This window comes from Stegodyphus dumicola, chromosome 10 (genome assembly GCF_044657685.1).
Source record: "Stegodyphus dumicola isolate Sdum_Otavi_A_Nest chromosome 10, ASM4465768v1".
Lineage (NCBI taxonomy): Eukaryota > Metazoa > Arthropoda > Arachnida > Araneae > Eresidae > Stegodyphus > Stegodyphus dumicola.
In genome coordinates this window covers 22,254,157-22,275,648 of record NC_140777.1, presented here as the reverse complement: position 1 = coordinate 22,275,648, position 21,492 = coordinate 22,254,157, and the positions used below count along the sequence as shown (strand labels likewise).

The following is a 21,492-nucleotide window of genomic DNA, read 5'->3' as shown; positions in this document are numbered from 1 at the left end:
GGAATGGTTAGATAAACAAATCCTTTATCCTTTATCCATTTTTTGCAGCAATTCCACTTTTTGTTTAATGGACTCCGAAAGATACTTTCCCTTTGTATATCCTTTACATATTAGTAAATATATATCAGAAATCATGTTTGACATAATCGAAAGTTCAAGCTTACTTTTATAAAATTGCTCCAATTCGAAGATTAAGGAACAACGCAATCTGCAACATTAACTAAAATAGATAATTAGATAATTTTAGCTTAGCTTATCCCGTCCGTTATACATTAAACGCGCATTCGTAAACGTATTTTGGGCACGCGCACACGCAAATTCGCAGCCGTAAAGGTCTTACGCGCATGCGTCAACACGACGCATGCGCAGAAAGTTTGTAGCTTTGAGGTCCGGATTATAGATCATTCCGGATTATGGGTGTCCGAATTAACGACTTTTGACTGTACTATATTATATTAGCTTTTATAATATTAAAAAATTATATAAGAATGCAATTCATGCATAATAAATTACTTAACCCTTTGCGGCATGGTGGGTCAATATATGCCCCACCTAATTAATATTTATTTTCTCAGTTAGCAATTTCCGTTAGAAATTTTCTAATCTTTTAAAAATAATCTATTTTAGTTATTATTTTTCTCAGTAGATGTTACTACTATACCAGGGCTTAAGTTTATAAGCAAAAAATATTCAAAATAGGATCACAAGAGTGATATCCCTGTATCTCGCATTTTTCAATATTTTAAAAATTTTGGTATACAGTTTATGATATGTATGATACTTTTTAATATTCAAAAGTACTTTATTTTCAAAAATCTTAATTGTATTCAATATTTTATAACATTAATTTTGCAGTTGAAATAAGTGGGTTAAAATTTGTCCCACCACACACTTGAATTTCCGCTCAATAGATGGCAGCACTCACGATTATTTTTTCTTTTCTTTTTTGCATCTACTTTTTTCGTGATTGCGCGCGCTTTTACATCCGTTGTATGCTCTGATGTGCTAAAATGTCTAGGAAAAAATTAACAACTCAGGAAGCTTTGGATCTTTTTGCTGAATTGCCATCTGATTGCGACTCAAATGCTTCAGATGTCAGTTTCTGATTCAGATGAAATTGAAATCCAGGAGAGAATAACTGAGGTTGAAGTTATTGCTGAAGAAGAAAGGGAAGTAGTCATAATTTGTTTCGCTTTTTAAAGACACAGATGCATCTATGCATGTGGCACTGTAAATATGAATCGGAAGTATCTACCCACAAATTTATGTCAAGAGGATATATAGACTTTTCAGTTAGCGATGATTCAATTTATTGCATAAAATGGTATTTATTGCATAAAAGGATAAAAGATCCGTTTCTATCCTGTCTTGCCTGGAAAAGGCAACTGAAATGAAAGAAATTAATAGAAAGGAACGAGATGGAAAGACAAAAAAAAAAAAAAAAAAAAAAAGTACTGTGCCCAAACAGCATTATTTCATACAATAAGAATATGGGATATGTCGACTGATTGATCAACTGAAAGGACTATATGAAATAGACCGCAAAAGCAAGAAATGGTGGCACATGATTTTTTTTTTTTTTTTTTTTTTTTTACTTTTTAGATGCGAGTATAGTAAACACATTTATTCAAGTTTGTTCGCGAACCTGATCATGATGTAAAAACAATGAAAGGTTTTCTTCTCTCAGTTACAGAAGGTCTAATGGCACTTGCAGGCAAGAAAGAGCTGAAAAGAAAACTGAAATCCCCAGTTCAAATAAAACTAAAAACCCGTTCGTACAACCAGAAAAGACACTAAAAAATGTAAGTAAAACGCCAAAGAGAACGAGCAGGAGAAGATGTGCATATTGCAGCATATCGAAAGAATAACGACGAACATTTTGCATGTGTGAAACATGTGAAGTGCCTCTATGCTTACAAAAGAATGAAATAACATGTTTTTCAAAGTTTCATGAAAGTGACTTTTTTTTCAATTTTAGTCATATATAAATGTTTTTGAATCAAATGCCAATTTTAATATTTTATTTAGTATCATATGTACGAGTATCAAATTTTAATCTTAAAATAATATTCAAGAAAATATTTTCTTTGTTCCTAAAATTTAAAAATATTAAATATATACTACATGCAAAATGTGCATATGCAAAATTTTACAAGTCATGCATATATGCAATAAGTACAAAATGCATTTTAGTGTGTTTATTATGAATATTTTAGAATGCACGCTTTATTTTGTTTATTCATTCCACATATAATTTTTTTTCCCTGCTATACACCAATATGCTATAAGACATGTGCTAGTTGCATGGTGGGACAAATGGTATCCCACCTTCCACCGTAAAAAATAAAAGCGCAGAATTTTTTTCAAGCCTTAAAGGCACTTAAGTAAGTCCATCTGACTTATTCTAAGGCATTTTTTTAAAGATTAAAATATATTTTAAATATGCGTGTCGCAAAGGGTTAAACCAGACTTAAAAAATTTGACAGAAAGGTATTTTTTTATAAATTTTGTCAGTGTTTTAAAAGAAAGGCAAAGATTTCCTACACAGAATTAAAAGCGTTCTGTTGCAAAGAAATCAGAACTTAGTATTAGTTCTGGTGAATTGGGGGGGGGAGAGTTTAAACATAATTTTGTCTGTATTTTGAATGACAATAATTTTGTCTCGGTCTTTTAGATGGTTTAGTGAAGCATGTGAATCTGAAATTTATGAAAAACTGGTTACACAATTATAATATTTTATTACAAAAAATAATAGTAGGACTGGAAGGGAATTAACTTTTTTCCTTTCCTAGGTATGTAGTGTGAATATGATCTGATTTGCATAATATATTTAGCCACTGAGTGAATAAATTCCTACTAGTGCCAGACCTGGTCAAAAGACATGTTGCCATTCATACATTACTGCATTCATTGCACTGTTTTTTTATTTGATTTGTTTATTTTCTTTACAACAACTATGTAATTCTGCAAAACTCAGGAATCATGCAAACATGTGCCACAGAAAGTGGCCTAAAATGCTTGGTATAAGGATGAAGTAACTTCTTTTAGATATGTTGTGGTTTATCTTATTTGGAAAAGTCTAAAAAAATATCATACCAATTTAACCCCAGAACAGCCGAGAGATGGCAGCACATGATTACAGACCACAAAATTCTATCCCAAGATTCTCAAGGAGAGAGTCAGTCGTCGAACGCGCGCGATGGCGCACGTGTGTAGTTTGGAGGTGAAGATGAAATAAAAATTAAGTTTGAAATGTTGAATCTAATTTGATCTTCCTAAATAATTATCATAGATTCTTAACAATGGTGACCCGGCCTTGCAGCAACCAAGCGTTATTGTTTTAAACTAATATTTGCACGGAAAAAAAAAAATTCTCTTTTTTTTACATATTACTTGGGACTTAGCCACGTGACTGGAAATGACTGAAGGAACAGCAATAATCGGAGCAGTAAAGATACCTGTGTACAACTTCGCCGATCCTTCACTATGGTTCACTATGTGCGAAGCAACATTTGAATTGGGAACACCGAAAGCGATATCGGAGTCTCGCACGAAGTATAATTACATTGTTTCGCACCTGCCCGCCGAAGCCGCATCAATTGTGAGAGATGTAATCAAAGCCCCCAACTCCACGGATCCTTACAATCACATTAAAACTGAGCTAATCAAGCGGTGCGAAGAATCGACGCATCAAGAAATGAAAAAACTCCTCGGCGGCGAACAGTTGGGAGATCGCCGGCCAAGTGAACTCTTACGCATAATGCGACGACGCGCTGAGTCATACAGCATTTCCGATGAACTAATGCTAACTGTTTTTACAGCATATCCCGAGTTTCGTACAGGTCGATACTCGCAGCGAACACGCCTTTAACCTTGGATAAAGCTGCGGAAGTTGCGGATCGTGTCATCGATGTATCACCATCTCCTGTAGCGGTAAGTGCCACAAATATTTGTTCTGCTAATATTTCAGATTCCATTGAAGAACGTTTACTCGCAGAGATAAAAAAAATTGCACGTAAGAATCGATAATATCTCGCGTGATCGTCGCCGCACTCGTAGTCAGAATAAATATCGCGGCTAAAGAGAACGCAGCCCCTCTCAAAATAAAAACAAGTTTGATACCTGTTGGTACCACCTTAAATTTGGTGAGAGAGCTATAAAGAGTACCCCGCCCTGTAAATTTTCAAAAAACGGCCCAGGCGAGGCATAGCGGCGACTACAGCCTTGCCCTCCAATTCTCGTCGCCTTTTTGTTAGAGATGCGCGCACAAATGTCAACTTCCTCATTCATCGACACGGGTTCTGACGTATCTATAATTCCAGCAACAGCATTGCAAAGGCGAAATCGCATCCAAATGACCCTTTCAGCAGCAAACACTACACCAATTTCCGTCTACACTAGCCAAAATCTCTCCTTAGACTTAGGTTTAAGACGCATATTCAGATGGACCTTTCTTGTCGGCAGTGTTTCAACCCCTATTATTGGTGCAGATTTTTTGTATAATTTCAACTTGATGCCTAACCTCCACACAAAAAGATTAATCGACGGTAACACTAATCTTGGCTCTAAATGCAGTTTACGAGTTAGTGCAATACATTCAATAAAGACAGTATCTGGCGACAGTATATACCATAAATTATTATTAAAATTTCCAGAAATCACAAAACCACCCCGTGCTGACCAAGAAATTAAGCACACAGTAGTGCATCACATCCAAACCACAGGACCTCCCGTCACTGCTAAAGCACGACGTCTTGCCCCAGACCGCCTACGAATCGCCAAAGAAGAATTCCAAAATATGATAGAATTAGGCCACATTCGTCCTTCAAAAAGTAACTACGCATCACCTTTGCATATGGTCCCTAAAAAGGACAGCACGGAATGGCGTCCTGTAGGAGATTACAGAGCCCTCAATGCACAAACAATAAAAGATAATTATAACATTCCTAATATCTTAGATTTTACTTCTGAACTACATGGCTGCAAAATTTTCTCGTACCTTGATTTAATTAAAGCCTATCATCAAATCCCTATACATCCTGATGATATCCACAAAAGTGCTATAATCACCCCCTTCGGCTTATTTGAAAGCTGTCGCATGCAATTTGGCCTATGTAACGCTGCAGCCACATTCCAAAGATTCATCGATGAAGTTACTCGAGATTTAAAATTTGTTTATGCATTCGTAGACGATATATTAGTAGCATCTAAATCTGAGGAAGAGCATATCTCGCATCTAAGAATACTTTTTGAAAGATTGCAAAATTATGGCCTTAGCCTTAAACCTTCTAAGTGTGTTTTTGGTGTTTCCTCAATAAATTTCTTAGGTGTCAAAGTATCTGAAGAAGGAACAGAACCCCTGAAAGATAGAGTAGACTGTATTTTGAATTTTCCTAAACCTACTACCATAATTCAATTAAGACGCTTCTTAGGTCTATTCAATTTCTATAGACGTTTCGTTCCTAGAGCAGCACACATATTAGCACCCTTAAATAAATTTTCAGAAGGTATCAAAAATAATAAAAAGAGCAGAAAACCTAAACAAAACGATCCCAAAGAAACACTTCAATGGTCTGAGGCTAGCGAACAGGCATTTACAGATGCCAAAAATTCACTAGCTACCGCAAGTCTTCTTCGTCACCCAATTCCAGGAGCCAAACTTAGTGTTTGGGTTGATGCCAGTGACCTGGCAGTTGATGGTTCCTTGATGCAACTCAACACAACCAACTGGGAACCGATTGCATTCTTCTCTGTTAAGCTCACCAACAGTCAACAAAAATTCTCCACCTATGATCGAGAACTATTGGCCATTTACACTGCGGTGAAGAGATTCCGGCACATGCTCGAAGGTCGGAACTTTATCATTTTCACTGATCAAAAGCCTCTTATCTACGCCTTTAAGCAAAATCCAGAGAAGTGCAGTCCGCGCCAATGGCGTCGACTTGATTTCATTTCTCAGTTTAGCACTGACATTCGTCATACCAGTGGTGTTAATAATAGCGTTGCAGATGCATTATCCAGAATTGAGATAAACAACATCTCAAATTCCTCATTTCTTGATTTTGAAGCCTTTAGTCACGCTCAGAAAGCTGATGATTTACAAAATCTGCAAAACAGCAATCATTCACTAGAAATAAAGTCCATGCCCAGCCCAGTGTCAGCAACAGAACTCATCTGTGATGTATCAACCGGAATTCCAAGACCTATTGTGCCAGCATCTTTTCGTAAAATAGTGTTTGACCATTTTCAGAACCTCTCGCATCCAGGAACAACAGGATCTTGCAAATTAATTTCTGCTCGCTATGTTTGGCCCAATATGAAAAAGAATATTAAAGACTGGGTAAAAAGTTGTGATGCATGCCAGCGATCCAAAGTTCACAAACACACAAAAACACCTCTGGGTACATTTGCTACACCAGACGCACGATTTTCTCATCTGCATGTGGATTTAATCGGACCCTTGCCTCCTTCAGAGGGCAAAATGTACTGCCTCACCATCATCGACAGGTTCACCAGATGGCCTGAAGTGATACCCATCGCTGATATGACAGCAGCAACAGCATGCAGAGCCTTGTTCGAAGGATGGATATCCCGCTTTGGATGCCCATCTACCATCACCACAGATCAGGGTCGCCAGTTTGAGTCACCTCTGTTCAGTGAGCTCACACAAATTATGGGAACAACAAGAATTCGTACTACAGCCTTTCATCCCCAAGCAAATGGCTTAGTAGAACGTTTTCAATGAGTCTTGAAAAATTCTTTAAAAGCCCATGAAAACCCAAGATGGACTGAATCATTACCAACAGTTCTCCTTGGCATTCGAGCTGCTGTTAAAACAGACATACAAGCATCAAGTGCTGATCTTGTGTATGGAACTTCACTAAGACTTCCAGCAGATTTATTTTCCCAAAGTGCCCAAAATACAACTCCATCTTATGAGTATGTGCAGAAACTCCAGGCACAAATGCAGCAGTTAAAGCCATTTCCCAACCAAAATCACCAAACAAGAATCTTTGTGCACCCAGAATTGCAAAAGTGTACACATGTTTTCCTTCGTGTGGACAAAATAACACCACCGCTCACTCAACCATATACAGGTCCCCACAAAGTCATAAGTCGAAGCGACAAAGTTATAAAAATATCCATAAATGTCAGGCAAAGCAATGTTTCCCTAGACAGAGTGAAACCTGCATTCATATATAATGATGAAATACAACAAATTCCTCACGAGCATGAACCTAAAGTCCCAGGAAATACTACTGGAAACTCTGTCAACAATTCCAAAACCACAAAATCTGGATGAATTGTGAAATTTAGCAAGAGACTCATCACAGAAATAGGTTAACTTGATCATAATTACTCTTGAGTTACTCGATTTTCAATGTTCATCATATCACAATTATTCTCTACAAATTTCAGAACTGAAAAACCTTTATTTTCATTTATTCATGTCAATTAGATTTAACCTGTATTACTTTATTTTGTTTTCTACTTTTATTTAATTTCATGTATGTAAGTGATTTCAGCAACTGACACAACCCAGCATCCCAATTCCCTTTTGTTTATGCTATGTATGTGTAAATACTGTCATTCTCTCACTTCGCTTGTTCACTGGGGGGATACTCTTGTTGTGGTTTATCTTATTTGAAAAAGTCTAAAAAAATATCATACCAATTTAACCCCAGAACAGCTGAGAGATGGCAGCATATAATTACAGACCACAAAATTCTATCCCAAGATTCTCAAGGAGAGAGTCAGTCGTCGAACGCGCGCGATGGTGCACGTGTGTAGTTTGGAGGTGAAGATGAAATAAAAATTGTTAGGTTTGAAATGTTGAATCTAATTTGATCTTCCTAAATAATTATCATAGATTCTTAACAGATATTTCACTTGTCACACAGAAAAAGAAAACTCAAAATAATTTTCAATTTTTTTCTTAAAATTATCCATTTGCCTTATAAAATAAATATTTAATTAAACTAAATTTTAAAATTTACATTTCCATGTGCATATTATGAAGATTATTATTATTTTATATATACATACTGTATATATAAAATATGTAGACCCAGATTTAAACTAAGCCTCATATACACTTACTTCTCCCCCCCCCATTTCTTCTTTCTTGGTCTTGGTTCAATCCACAGTAAAACTGGCATAAATTTTTTTTTATGCCAGTTTTACTGCATCCTTTCCTTTAAAAGTACATCCTTTCCTCGAGTTTCTAACGACGTTTTGTTCCTAATGACCATTTCCCTGTTGCCCTAAAAATATGCTTATTTTGCTAAATGGTTTATCCAGTTCTAACTGTTTGCATGTATCATATAATAACAGAGCTGTGACAGACACATATACTAGTGTTAAAATATTTTGTTCTTGATGTGAAATGCCATTCATGTTACAATACTGAGGATAATAATAAAATTTACATGTCTTTTTTTTATTATATGCTTGCCTACCTACTGAATTTAATTTTATATTATCATTTTTATTTTTCAAAATTGTATTTTAGAACGCCCCTCTCATTCTTTAACTTCATTTTTCTTTACTTTGAAATTCTTCATTTGAGACATATACAATTTCCTCCAATTTTAGTACAAAATCGAGGGGAAAAAAAAAAGTACCTGGAAAATCTCAGTAACGATGGTGAGGTCCAAATTAAGTTAGAAATTAAGCAATTCATTTCACAGCTGCATTTTCAGCAGTGAAATTTCTTTTAAGGGTCAAAAATGTTACAACTATTAGGTGTTTTGTTAGAAAAATTCTGTGTTTTAATAAATAAATGCATTATTTTCTTGACGAAAAGGAATTTCTTATAATGCTTTGTATCCATATTGTTAATTACTGGACATGCATTTGTTTTTTTATTTAATTCAGTTGGGGAAATATTCAACCACATTTTTCTGTATATCTTGCATAGAGATTGCTCATATTTAGGGTTTTCATAGATGCTAACTCTACTGGTTTTCAATCACGTTACAAAAATCTCCAGTTTTTGAGATTTCATTGTTGACAGCTGTGGATTTTCTTCAGATGAAAAATAGACATTTTTATGACTTTATTGTTTATCAATTATTTTTGTATGCTTTTGTAATTTTTTTATTATTAAAATATTTTCCCTTTTACAAAGTTCTAAACTTTTTCTTTTTTCAGATTCACCTCACCGATGATATCGGAACAACATTATTGATGTTTTTTGTATTCAGATCTGCTTTCGACGAAATAAATTCAGGTAGTGAAAAATATTCATATGCAGATTTATTTACGCTCCTCATAGAACGGGGATGTGACGTTAATGCCACTAGGTTGGGTAGTACTGTTCTTCACTTGGCAGTTATCGAAAAACAAGAAATTTTAGTGCGAAAATTGCTCATTTCTGGAGCTGAAATCGACAGGCGTGATGAGTATGGTTTTACCTCATTGTTCTATGCATGTAGAAGAGGTAGCCAGAGATTTGTGGATTTACTTATAATTGCTGGTGCTAAATTATGCACACAGAATTGGAGAAATAATTTGATAATCTCTGGAAATGAAGAAAGCATTAAGATGCTTATATATATAAATGATAAATCCAAGCAGTGTCATACGCTGGAAAACTTGTGTTACATTAGTATCAGGAAAAGACTTCAGAATGTAGAAAGAGATGCCTTTCAACTGGGTTTACCTCCATTATTAATAAGACGCTTACAACTCAAAGACTGTTCTAATTATGTACGATGATTATTCTAATTATGTATGATGTACTGAGTTGTAAAGTTTAATAAAGGGTAAAATATTGCTAAGTATGCATTTTCCTTTTTTGAGGGGGCTGAAATAACACTTCTTTTATTATTTTACATTCTTACAATATTTGCTGTCATAATTTATAAAAGTTGCGCTATATCTATAGTATAAACAAGCAAGAAGAAAGGTGTGCATATATCATATGTTAACAACAAAACAATGCACAAATGGAAAAGTTTGTAACCCAATAAAAGCACTTTTGTTATAAATAACACCAAGCAAGAAATAACATTTGCATGGAAGGAAAGCTTTTTTAGAATTATATTTAAATTATCTGCGACAATAAAAGCATGATCAAGTTTTCTTGCCAATTAACAGAACCAGTCCAGTCCTCCTGTATACAGATTTGGGAGATATTTTAAAATTTTATTGCCTTTTAGTCCACTTTCACATTACTTTGATTACCATTAAAAATTAACATGAGTCCGGCCTCTGAAAATTTACATCTTATTCAAAAATTACAAATCTTTGGATAAGATTACAATCACAGATACAAATCTTGTTCAAAGAGTTGAAGTTATATATTTAATTATTTATATGACTTATCGTTATTATCGTTGCTAGAATATTTTATTTTGATAATTATATTTTACTTTTATTGGAGCTGGAATAATGATTGCAGTTTGTGTTTTCCAGCAGTTAATTAATTAAACTAAAAAAGTATTGCTTCTTATCATCTTTCGTTTTTTAATATAACCGTTACATGAAATTAATTCAGTTTCAGAATCCTTACTTCTTCAGAAATATTTGCAAGAAATTTCTGAAACAAAGTATACAAATGATTTCAAATGCTAAAAACTGAAAAATTCGAATAACTAGATAAATAATTATAAAATAATACAGCAAACAATTTTTAATGCCTAATCTTTTATACCTAATTCATTTTTAAAGCATCAACAGTCCAAGTCTTCTCAATTTTACTCACAAGATAAATATGTATTACTATTATTTTGGCGTGTGTTTTGGGGTTTGGCTGTATTATGAAACGCTAATACCACACAACGTAAATTGTTGGTACATCACATGATATTCTTCCGAGATGTGAAGAACACAAGTCCGGCCCACTCAGTCTCTTTCGTGCAAGGTCCAAAGAAGCCACTATTGAGATTGATGGAAGAAATTTTTTTTTTGTTAAAGTATATTTTGCCAAACAGATCTCTTCTAAATATCTGATATCACGTAATAGAAAATAAGGTAGAAAAGAAATCTCATAGTTTTCTGAATAGAAGCTCAACGTTAAGATAGGATAATCATTCTTTTTATAAATAACAGAGGTCGCTTTCAACACAAGTGCCTCAACAAATCACTTTGCTGTTAGTTTTCTATCGCTGATATCTGTCACCGTTTTTCCTTTATACAGAACAACATGTCTCAGGTATTATAATTATGATACTAAAAAGATTTTTTAGAAAGTTTTAGCATTCATCCAATAATCATGTAAATCACAGCTCAAAATAGCTCTTTAAGCTAAATCATTTAATAACAGGTAGCACATTGAAATTCGGACTGTCTCGTTTAACTAACCAAAACCCTCAAGTAACTCGAAACTCTCCTTCCCTCCGAAAAAGCCAACAGTAGAAACATTTCTAAGAAAACGACTCATGTTCCATATACAGAAATTTTGCCTGGGACCTAATAATAATTTAGAGTTGCTCTCTGAGTGTCATGTTTGTTTATACTCTTTTAAATTTTGTTCCACATAAATGTTTCCTCAGAATTGTTACAACATTAAGCATTTCCCCCCCTAACTCTTATTCAGGTTCACTTGGCTCTAGAACTCAACAGCAGAAACTCAGTATAATCACGTATGTGTCAAAGTACTAATTACATCTCACTTGATATGAGCTGGTAAAGCGCGTGGAATGAAACGATATTTAAGATAGTAGGTGCTTGGAAATTTATATCGTTGGTCCTTTGGTATTTAATTAGGAAAATTCTCAAAGATCCATTGTGGAAGTATTTCAGATTACTGAGAATTACCTGCTATGTGCAGTATCCTTATATCTGCATCAAGGTATAAAACAGGCCCTTTAATTTCTCTTTCAAAGTTTCCATGTAAACGTGGATTGCAGATAAAATTCAACTAGTTTCAAAAGAATAAAACTTGCAAATTTATTTTGAGATTAGCGGAAGTACAAGTTGGATTGAGAGCAATGCATCTAACAGCACAGATCTGTAATACCGCTATAATCCTTCTCTAAAAACGATAAAAAAAAGTACAATTCACATTCATACATTTTTCAGTCTGATGCGATATGGAACCCACATAAAAATTTTCGATAGAAAAATAAGCTAATTCTGTTTCATTATATCAGCAACAATGGCACGGAGTTTTGAATGATTTTTGTTTTTCTTATCAAATAGTCCTAAAAGCTTAATTTCCATTCAATATTTCACCTATAATTAATTTTAGTTGATTAAATGTGGCAAAATCTTGACCTTTATTCATCAGAAATTAATAACATGAACAAACAAACATACATTCTTCTTTACATGTATAGATTTTGTAAAACTTACAAATTTTTATTAAAAAACTCCATGATTTGAAAGCGAGCGGTAGCAACACTTCGAAATAAAGCATTTTTATCTCCAAAGCTCGAGACTGTTGCCACTCGGAAAAATGTGTGCGAAAATCAGCGCTTTCAGAGTTTCTAATTAGTATGTCAGCTGATTAAATTCGAAAGAAGATGGGACCAGTCGAAATGGCTTACCACGGATTTTTGGAATCGGGAATAATGTATTTAATGTTTGGCAATTCTATTTTTATTTCATTGTCAAACTTAGAAATTTTTTATTAATAATCTCTAGGATTTGATTGCGAGAGGGTTGCCACTCGGAAATATTAGGGCAAAAATTATCATTTTCCCAAGTTTTTAATTAATATCTCTGATTTTAGCTACTTCATTTTGGAAAAAAGTGGTGGTCGACCTTTGCAAGACCCAGAAAACAATTGTAGAAAGTTTGGTGAGAAACGCACAAATTTTCTTCTTTATATATATAGATAGTGTGAAAACAGAGTTGTTGTGTTATCCAGCTACATTGACCTATGAGCAGCCGTGCAATAATGATGCTGAACACTGGTACTTCGACCTGAGCTCGATTCTAGACAGACGGGCTGATTGCATCGGCGTTTTCATGATTTGTCTACTGTTTAAGGAATATACTAGCTAGTTTCCCTTAAAACTCCTTCCAAGAAGACATTTCCCCTTAGGCAGACAACCCATGCATGCTTTGTCGTAATCAAATAATATACATATTATGTTACACAAATCATTTTGCCAGTGGGTATATTTTTGTCTTAAAGATATAAATTGAACGAATAGAAAACCTCATTACTTGCAACCGTAATGTATAATCAATACATTGTAAATAAAGGTTTCTCTTCGACAGACTTTCTTCAACTACATATAATTAAGTAAATATTTATTTGCTTGTATAATACACTGCTGACAAAAAATTGACAAGAAATGCAATTTTGAACGTTAAATAAGTACTTGAATTTCATTGCCATTGCAGAAAGGAATACTGAAGTATCATACAATATTATCAACGCAACTGGATATTCTTCACAACTACACATCAACAGCATTCAGGGCAGAGATACTTTCTTGATTTGAAAAGATGTGTCAAATAATGTTGCATCTTGAAATTTTCCAAAACAGATAAATACGTCATCTTGAAAGACCCAAATAGAATAAAAGTATTGTTTTAAAGCTGAGAAATGTAAACTTAAAGTACATGGGCATTTGGCGTTAAAAACTATAAACGGCGAATCACTTTTCAAATTGTTCCCACCCAATATTATCGCCCTATATTATATTTAAAGAAATTAAATAGTGAAGAATCTGCATAAATGTATGTATATTCCTCGCACTGTAAAATAGCGTAACCTAAAGCCATTGAAATTTGGAATAACGTAATCTTCCATAGAATATGGGCATGTGGAAGCCCTAGTTTGAATTTGAAATTTGTTTTATTATCAATTTCTTGTTCAGAAACACTTCAACGTGTTATTGACCAAAACACTAAACGATTTGAAGCAAGTAGTGGCAACACTGTGCGAAAGAAAAACATTTTTATCTCCAGGGCACGAGACTCTGTATCGGAATTTCTAAAGATATACTCATTTAAAAATTATTTTGTGATATTGCTGTTGAACTGAGTTTCATGGTTTGAATACAAAGAACATGATATTTAAAAAATAAGGAAAACGTTAAAAAAGTAATTTAACGCAATTAAATTTTTAATTAATTTAAAATCTGAAACCTTTGAATTTTTTTTCTTACTGCTTTTAACCTTTTTTCCACTTTTCACTTCACCATATTTCTTCATTCGCCTCATATACTGGTGATTATTTTATTGTCGGCACACATATGCAGTTTCCAGTGACATAATAATTGTTACTAACGCTGAATACTGTAATTTTTTTATTTCATTTTACGTAATATTGACTTTCATAGACTAATATGGTCTTTCGTTGTGTTTTGCATCGGAACGCATATATATTATACGAATCACAGCCAACTTATAAGGAGATTTTGAAGTATAGAAGATATTCCTCGTTGAAATCGTCTCTGTTTAAGACAAGTCTGAAAATGCGAATGTCGTCCGTTTTCAGACATACAAAGATAAATTTTGAAACATTTTAGAAAATTATCGAACAGTTTTGAATCGAGCATGAATAGTTATTCCTATAAGTTATTGTACAAAACTAAGCGGAGAGATTCCAGATGAACGTTAAAATAACCAAAGAAATAGTAGAGCAGGTATTAGTGCAATCGCGATGCGCGTGTGAAGGGTCACAGAAATATGGCTCCACACTTAACCATTGCGGTCGCAGTTCAAAGCTGGCTTTCAGCATAATAAACCTCATACAAATGGCAACCACTTCAATCGAAATGAACATTAATTCATTATTTTCTCAAACTTCGAAAGTAACTCAAATTTTATGGGGTCTAATCATTGCCGCTGAATTTATTATAATGTTTTATGTATAAAATGTCAAACAAGTCAGCAAATTAACTCGATGTTGCTGCCATTACTTTAATGTAGGGTTCTTCAACCCGTAGCCCGCTGAAGGTGTTTTAGTGGCCCCACATTTGAATTTGAAGAAACATTGAAGAATTTTTGATTTCAAGAAAACTTGCCTTGTCAGCTTTTTCTCGTAAAAAAAAATCCCTCCTATTCTTGATATTTAAAACATTTTATTGACATGCCTCATATTATTTGAGGTAAAATTTTCTGAAAATGACGAATTTTAGGCAGTTTGCCTTATTTGCAACGGCAGTGTATCTGTGATGAAGGAATACAACATTAAGAGATATGATACTAAGCACAGTGAGACACATTCTGCACTGGAAGGTCATTTTCGAAGTGATAAGGTGAGTGAATTAAAATCAAAACTAAATTTTCAGCAGTCTTTCTTCACCACAGCGAATAAAGAATATGAAAATAGTGTTCGTGTTAGTTACGTAATAGCAGAAAAATTGCTAAGGGTGGAAAACCATTTTCTTATGGAGAATTTCAAAAGAATCTCTTCAGAGTGCAGTTGATGTACTTTGGCTTTCGAGTCATATCGAATATTAGCTTGTCTGGTGTGACAGTAGCCAAGCGCATATAGGATCTCGCAAGAGATATATTCAGAAAATTAAAATGTAAATGCAAAAAATTTGAGTCTTATTCTGTAGCGATAGATGAATCGACAGATGCAACAATTTAGATATTGCACAAGTAACCATTTTTATTCGTTGCGTTGATAGAGACTTCACAATAGTAGAGGAATAAGCCAGAGTTGTTGCACTTAAAAGTACAATACGAGGAATGGATTTATATTCCAGTCTGACACAAACTTTGGATAAATGTAATGTTGACTTCGGTAATATATCTGCTATAACCACGGATGGTGCTACATCTATGACTGGAGACAAAATGAAATTAAGAACATTACTCATATCTCATATGAAGGCTAGTGGAAATAATACTATGATGATTTTCCACTGCATCATTCTTCAAGAAAATTTGTGCAAGAAGTTATTCTCAAACTTTGAACAATGTGATGAGTGTTGTTGTAAAAGTGGTTAATTTCATTCGGTCTAGAGGACTTAATCACAGGTAATTTGAACAGTTCTTGATTGATTTGGAAGCTGAATATGGTGATGTTGTGTATTATGTGGAAGTACCTTGGTTGAGGCCACTCTTGTTTGATCTTGTCCACTCTTGAAGAAAGATGCTTCAGCGTCTGTTTTGTTTGAAGAGCGAAATTCAACAATTCATGGAATCTAAAGGAAACTCTATTCACGAGTTCAGTGATGAGATATGGTTGAGAGACTTTGCATTTCTTGCAGACATTTCATCTCAATGATATGAACTACCGCTTACAGGGAAAAGATCTACCTATATTAATTTAGAAGTCAAACAACGAAAATCAGCGTTATATTTTCAAATATCGCAGGACTAGTTTCGATGGTTTTACCGAACCATCATATTCAGCTGCAAAAGAGCAAATGAACGAGATAAGATATAATGACAACATAAGACAAGAAAAGCCAGGACAAGAAACAAGCTACTGGCGCCATCTGTTGAAGAAACCAGAACTAAAACATAATTTCTTTAAAGGCTGAAGGCAAGTGGATTGGAATCAGGGTCATTAACTAGAACAGAAAGATTTTTTTAATGTGAAATGCCTCTAGAAAATCCAGTTCACCAATGGAAGATGCTTTTTGAATAATTTTGGCAGCAGAAACATTTAAATTGTGATTTTCATACCAACAATGTTGGGCAACAGAAGACTTCTGTGTTTCCTTTTTCCTAACATATGCCTCATGTTCTTTAACGCGAAATTTTAAGGCTCTCTTAGTTTGGGCGATGTAATTTAAACCAAACTGGCAAGGAATCCTATAAACACCCCAGGAATTCATATCCGGAATGGGGTCCTTGAGTATAGAACTCGGAATTTTATTGATCGGAGAATAAATGACCCGAAAGTCAATTTTCTGCAAAATACGTGCAACCTTATAGCCAATTGATGGAAAGAAGGGAATGGCAACGGAATTTTTATAATCTCCTAAAACAAGAGTGGGCTTTTTTGTGTGTTGAGATGAGAAGTTTTTAACTGCTTCATTAATAATGTTGGGTGAAAAGCCCCTGTCAATAGCTATCGCTTTTAAATAATTTAGTTCTTCATCAAAGGATAGTTTGGAGGAGCAAACTTGAAGAGCCCGGAAAACATAGGAATAAAATGAAGCTAACTTTTGTTTAGTCGGATGACATGATTTGAAGTGAGGTGGAAGGCTTCAGTAAACCGTAGTACTGAAGATGGATGTGTTTTGCGTGACTAGAGTGTCGAGAAACGGAAGAGATTTTCAAGTCTCAAGTTCAAAAGTGAATTGAATAGCAGGATCAATGGAATTCATTGTTGAAAGAACTTTATTTAAATCATCTTTATTACCTTCAAACAGGGTAAAAGTATCGTCTACTATATTTGTTCGACGTTTTATTGCGTCTTAATTAAAAGATCTACTTGTTCATAATCTTTGTTATATTGTAAAAAGCTTTTAATACAAAATTAATCCTCTGGGAAAGTCAATAGTTAAATAAGAATCCCACTCACTTTTCTAAAATTGGTGGAGTGTGCAAAGAACTCTACAGCGTGGAATACAAATAATTATGTACAATGCATTTCAAATTTCAATTCAAAAGCAGATTTTGTGATTTTCGTAAAAATGAAATTAGATTGTTCTCCTTACCATTTTCAGTAGACGTTGCAAGTGTTTCACCTGAACTTCAATTAGAATTTATAGATTTAGAGTGTGACTGCAGTAAAACACAAGTTTCTTGAAAATCCTACACTAATTAATTTTTATTCGAAGTACGTGACCGAAGACAAATATCCAGGGAATTCGTAAACATACACACTTCTTGTCTTCTTTCTTTGGCAGTACCTACATATGTGAACAGCTCTGTAGTAAAATTAAAATCCTAAAATCGAAAACAAGAACACGGCTGACAAACAGACATTTGGAGGAAACTCAGCAAGACAGATTAAACCGGATATTGAAGCTCTAATCAAGCAAAAACAACGTCAAATTTTACTTTAAAACTAAAGTATCTACCATATCCCGCCAGTAATGTAATTTGTTTTCTTTTTTTATTGTAAATGCATTTTGTAACATCGTTCCGTACAATCATCTTTACGCTTTTTTTTTCCATAGTTAAAAAAAAGTTCCAAAACGTTTTAATTCAATTTCCATTTGATGTTTTGGTTCCGAAAAGTCACATATATATATATATATATATATGCAAATCTGTAACACTATATCTTTGGCTAGAATGAGTTATAGTCTTACAAAACAAAGCTCCCTTTTTTATAAATTTTCAGACTACACTATTTTTTTGTCAGACACGTGGCCCGCGGATCTTTATGAGTTTATCCATGTGGCTCTCAGGCGTGAAACGTTGAAAACCCCTACTTTAATGGAAACATGAAATAATACAAAATTTTAATTTCTTAAATAAATGTTTGATTTTTCTTATCAGATATCGTAAGTGACAGGCAGTGGCGGCTTGCCATATGGATCAGGCAAATGACTGATTTGCAAGTTCATCATTAGATGTGGGAATTAAAGCAAATATGTGGAAATATATTAGTAATTAATTTATCTAGCTTAATGAGCTGCATGAGGTCTTCAGGTGGAGAGGTAAAGTGTGATATTCTTTGGGGAGGAAATCCCATCAGTCATGAAGTTCGTAATTTCTTGATCCAGAGGGTTGTTAGCTGGAAAAACGTTTGGCTTGAACTGATTTTTGAGAGAGTTGGCAAAAAGCTCCGCTTTTTCTTAATCAGTGCAAGAAGTATTCTTGTTTCTGGCAAATATTTTAAAATTTAATGGGGACAGCTAAAGGTTTTTCTTTGAAAGGAAATATAAGCAGTATTGATATTTGAAATCACTTTCAAACTTCTATACAGTTAAATGTTTGATATAAACACTCTATTCACTTCTCAACCCGAAGTAAACATGTTTCAGTCAAAGAAAAATAATCTGCGAAATTATTTTAATTGTAGATATTGGAAAAAGTAATTCTTCCATAAAACAAAAAATATTTTAGATTCCCATTTTTAATGACTTTACATGGAAAAGAACATTACCATCTTATAAAAGCATGTCATATATCAGTATAATATAAAAATTCACTTTCCTAGAAGGACATAAAATCTGCAAAAATTTCCAATGCAGTTATTTTATTTATTTTAGATATCATAGACCAAGAAGAAATTGCAGCATCTCAGATGCTCATTTAAATCGTCAAATCGTTTTTCCTAGAGAACTACAGTAGTCCCTGAATACAGTTGCAATACATTTTGCAACTGTATTAAAAAAAATGGCACTCAAAAGTCAAATTTAGCATCATGTAAAACAAAAAAGTCTGTTTTTAGCATGCAAAAATTCCACAAAAATTCATAAATTCAATTCAACTCAATAGAAAAAGACTTTCATAAAGGATTTAAGAAAAATGTCTTATTTATGCAGTTAGGAAGCATCTTGTGTCAAATCATAGTCCTTTCTCAGCACAAGGGACAAAATTAATTTAATAACAAAGGAATTCTAGAATGCTTGTTGCTAGTTTATGAAAGATTCCCTATTAACGCAATTTGAAATTAACCAGGCCTTTTCTAAAAAGAGTTTGTTATTGAGAAAAGATGGAAAAATTACTATTCCAAACGTTTAGCTTATAAAAAAGAAAGCTGTTCATGAAAAGTACAAAAAGAAAAAGTTAAAATAAAGTATTAATTTTACCCAGGTCGCTCCTTGGAGGCACATTTTGTGTCTCAGTCCCAACTCGAGGGGACATCGGTGGTGTCTCCTCTGGATCCTCACATCACCTCCTACGCCACCAGGTTTTGAAACGACAGGGAGTCTAACATCCTGCCTGGCCTAAATTACACAGTATTATATTATAATTCGTTTAAACAGAAGAATTTGTAAAGAATACTGTTCAGCAATTGTAAAAACTACAATATGAATTATAATAACATTAATACATACTCTTTTCTTACAGAAATACTCAATGGATCAAGAAAATAGTTAGCATCATAGAAATTAGAGATGAATTTATTAGCCCAAATGGGCCAATAGTCTTGAAATGCAATTTTTATGTTATTTTACTTTAACACATTTACTAGCCTATGGCCATTCGAAAAAATACAAGATAATTATGTTTTAAAGTTATTTGGTCTCCTACTGATGAATAAACTAAGACATTAAGAAACAGATTAATAATATTAATAACAAAGCAATAGATTAATTTTTTTAACTTTTGAATATACTTCAGTTAAATAAAAATTCACAATATAGCTAATTTGAAACATTTAATTCATGCAGAATTAATTATAATATATATTTTCTCCCTTATTAGGTATAACCATTGTTCCCATGTTAGTCTAAACGCATTTTCATCTAGCTGCTAGCACAGACTCTTCATCTAGTAATGCTACCGAATGCCAAAGATTCATGTTACAATCTCGAAGCATAGGTCACTTCCATAAGGTTCAATGAATGGTTTCTAAACATATTTGTCCCAGATGTCAAAAATTATTTAAGTAAAAAGGGATTGCCTTTTAAGACTCTTCTTTTAATTGAAAATGCGACTATTCATCTTCAAGATTTACAACACAAAAAATAGAAATTGTCTTTTTACCCAAAAAATACAACTTCCTTATTACAGCCATTGAATCAAGTAATAATTCCGACTTTTATGACATTGTATATCAAACAAACCTTTGGGTATATTTGAGAAAAAATGGAGAATGATGAATCTCTTACACTTATGGATGGCTTGGAAGAAATTTACAATCTTACATTGTGTTAAGCATGTTGGACTGCCATATACTGAGATTAAACAATCAATGCTCAACGCATGCTAGAAAGCAATATGGCTGGATGCTGCTAAAGATGAGAATGATAGATTTCCATTAGCGTATGAATATTCTCAGATCACTAAATTGGCCCAAACTATAGGAGGAGAAGGTTTTTGAGGATTTAGCTCAAGCACATATTGAAGAAAAAATGGTTGACGAAGAACTAAATGAGGATGAGTTAACATGATTCCCGAAACAAATAAACATGACGAAGACCAATTCGTACCAGCTGCATTCACAGCTAGAGTCATCAGCGTAGGACTTGAATTGGGAAGAAAATTAGGTATCATTTTTTGCAATATGACGCAAATGTTGAACGAGCTCTTCGATTCCAATAGCAGCTTAGTAAGAGTTTAAATCAATATGAGGATGTTTACAAAGATTTAGGGGAAAAAATGATAGTATTTGTTTATAAAGCATAATTTTAAGTTTTAATATTTTGGCAACATTGATAGTAAATTGTAAAATGAATAAGCTAAAAATGTATCTGGAAGACGGAGAGATTCATTATAACTTTCAGAACATTAATGTTGTTTAGGCTTAACAAAATCGCCAATTTCTCTAAGAGAAAAATTAGACTTGTATTATAATTAGTGAATATAAATCAGAAAATATGGCATATAATATGATAAATTTGAGTCATACAGAAAAATTAAGTGATGATAATTATTTTATTTGGGCCAACAGAATTGAAAGTGAATTAAAAAGTTTAAAAATATGGAGAAGTATGATAGAAGCTGATGAACCACCAAAACCATATAAAAAGGATGATGTTAATTTCGAAAATGAAATAA

The 21,492-nt window shown here is 33.6% G+C and overlaps 1 protein-coding gene and 1 long non-coding RNA gene across 2 annotated transcripts in view; one reads left to right on the top strand and one right to left on the bottom strand.

The window, feature by feature from the left end:
• The window catches only part of LOC146994916 (charged multivesicular body protein 5-like), a 104,974-nt gene extending 84,896 nt beyond the window's left edge, over positions 1-20,078 (bottom strand). Inside the window, exon 1 of the mRNA XM_085824771.1 lies at positions 19,578-20,078. Coding sequence (XP_085680897.1) covers positions 19,578-19,601 — 24 coding nt within the window. The 5' untranslated portion in view covers positions 19,602-20,078. The remainder of the gene's footprint in view (positions 1-19,577) is intronic.
• LOC146994917 (uncharacterized) lies at positions 3,252-10,618 on the top strand. The gene is made up of 2 exons (XR_015043370.1): positions 3,252-3,933; positions 9,154-10,618. It is a non-coding gene; the product is annotated as an uncharacterized LOC146994917 (long non-coding RNA).
• Positions 20,079-21,492: the final 1,414 nt, after the last annotated feature.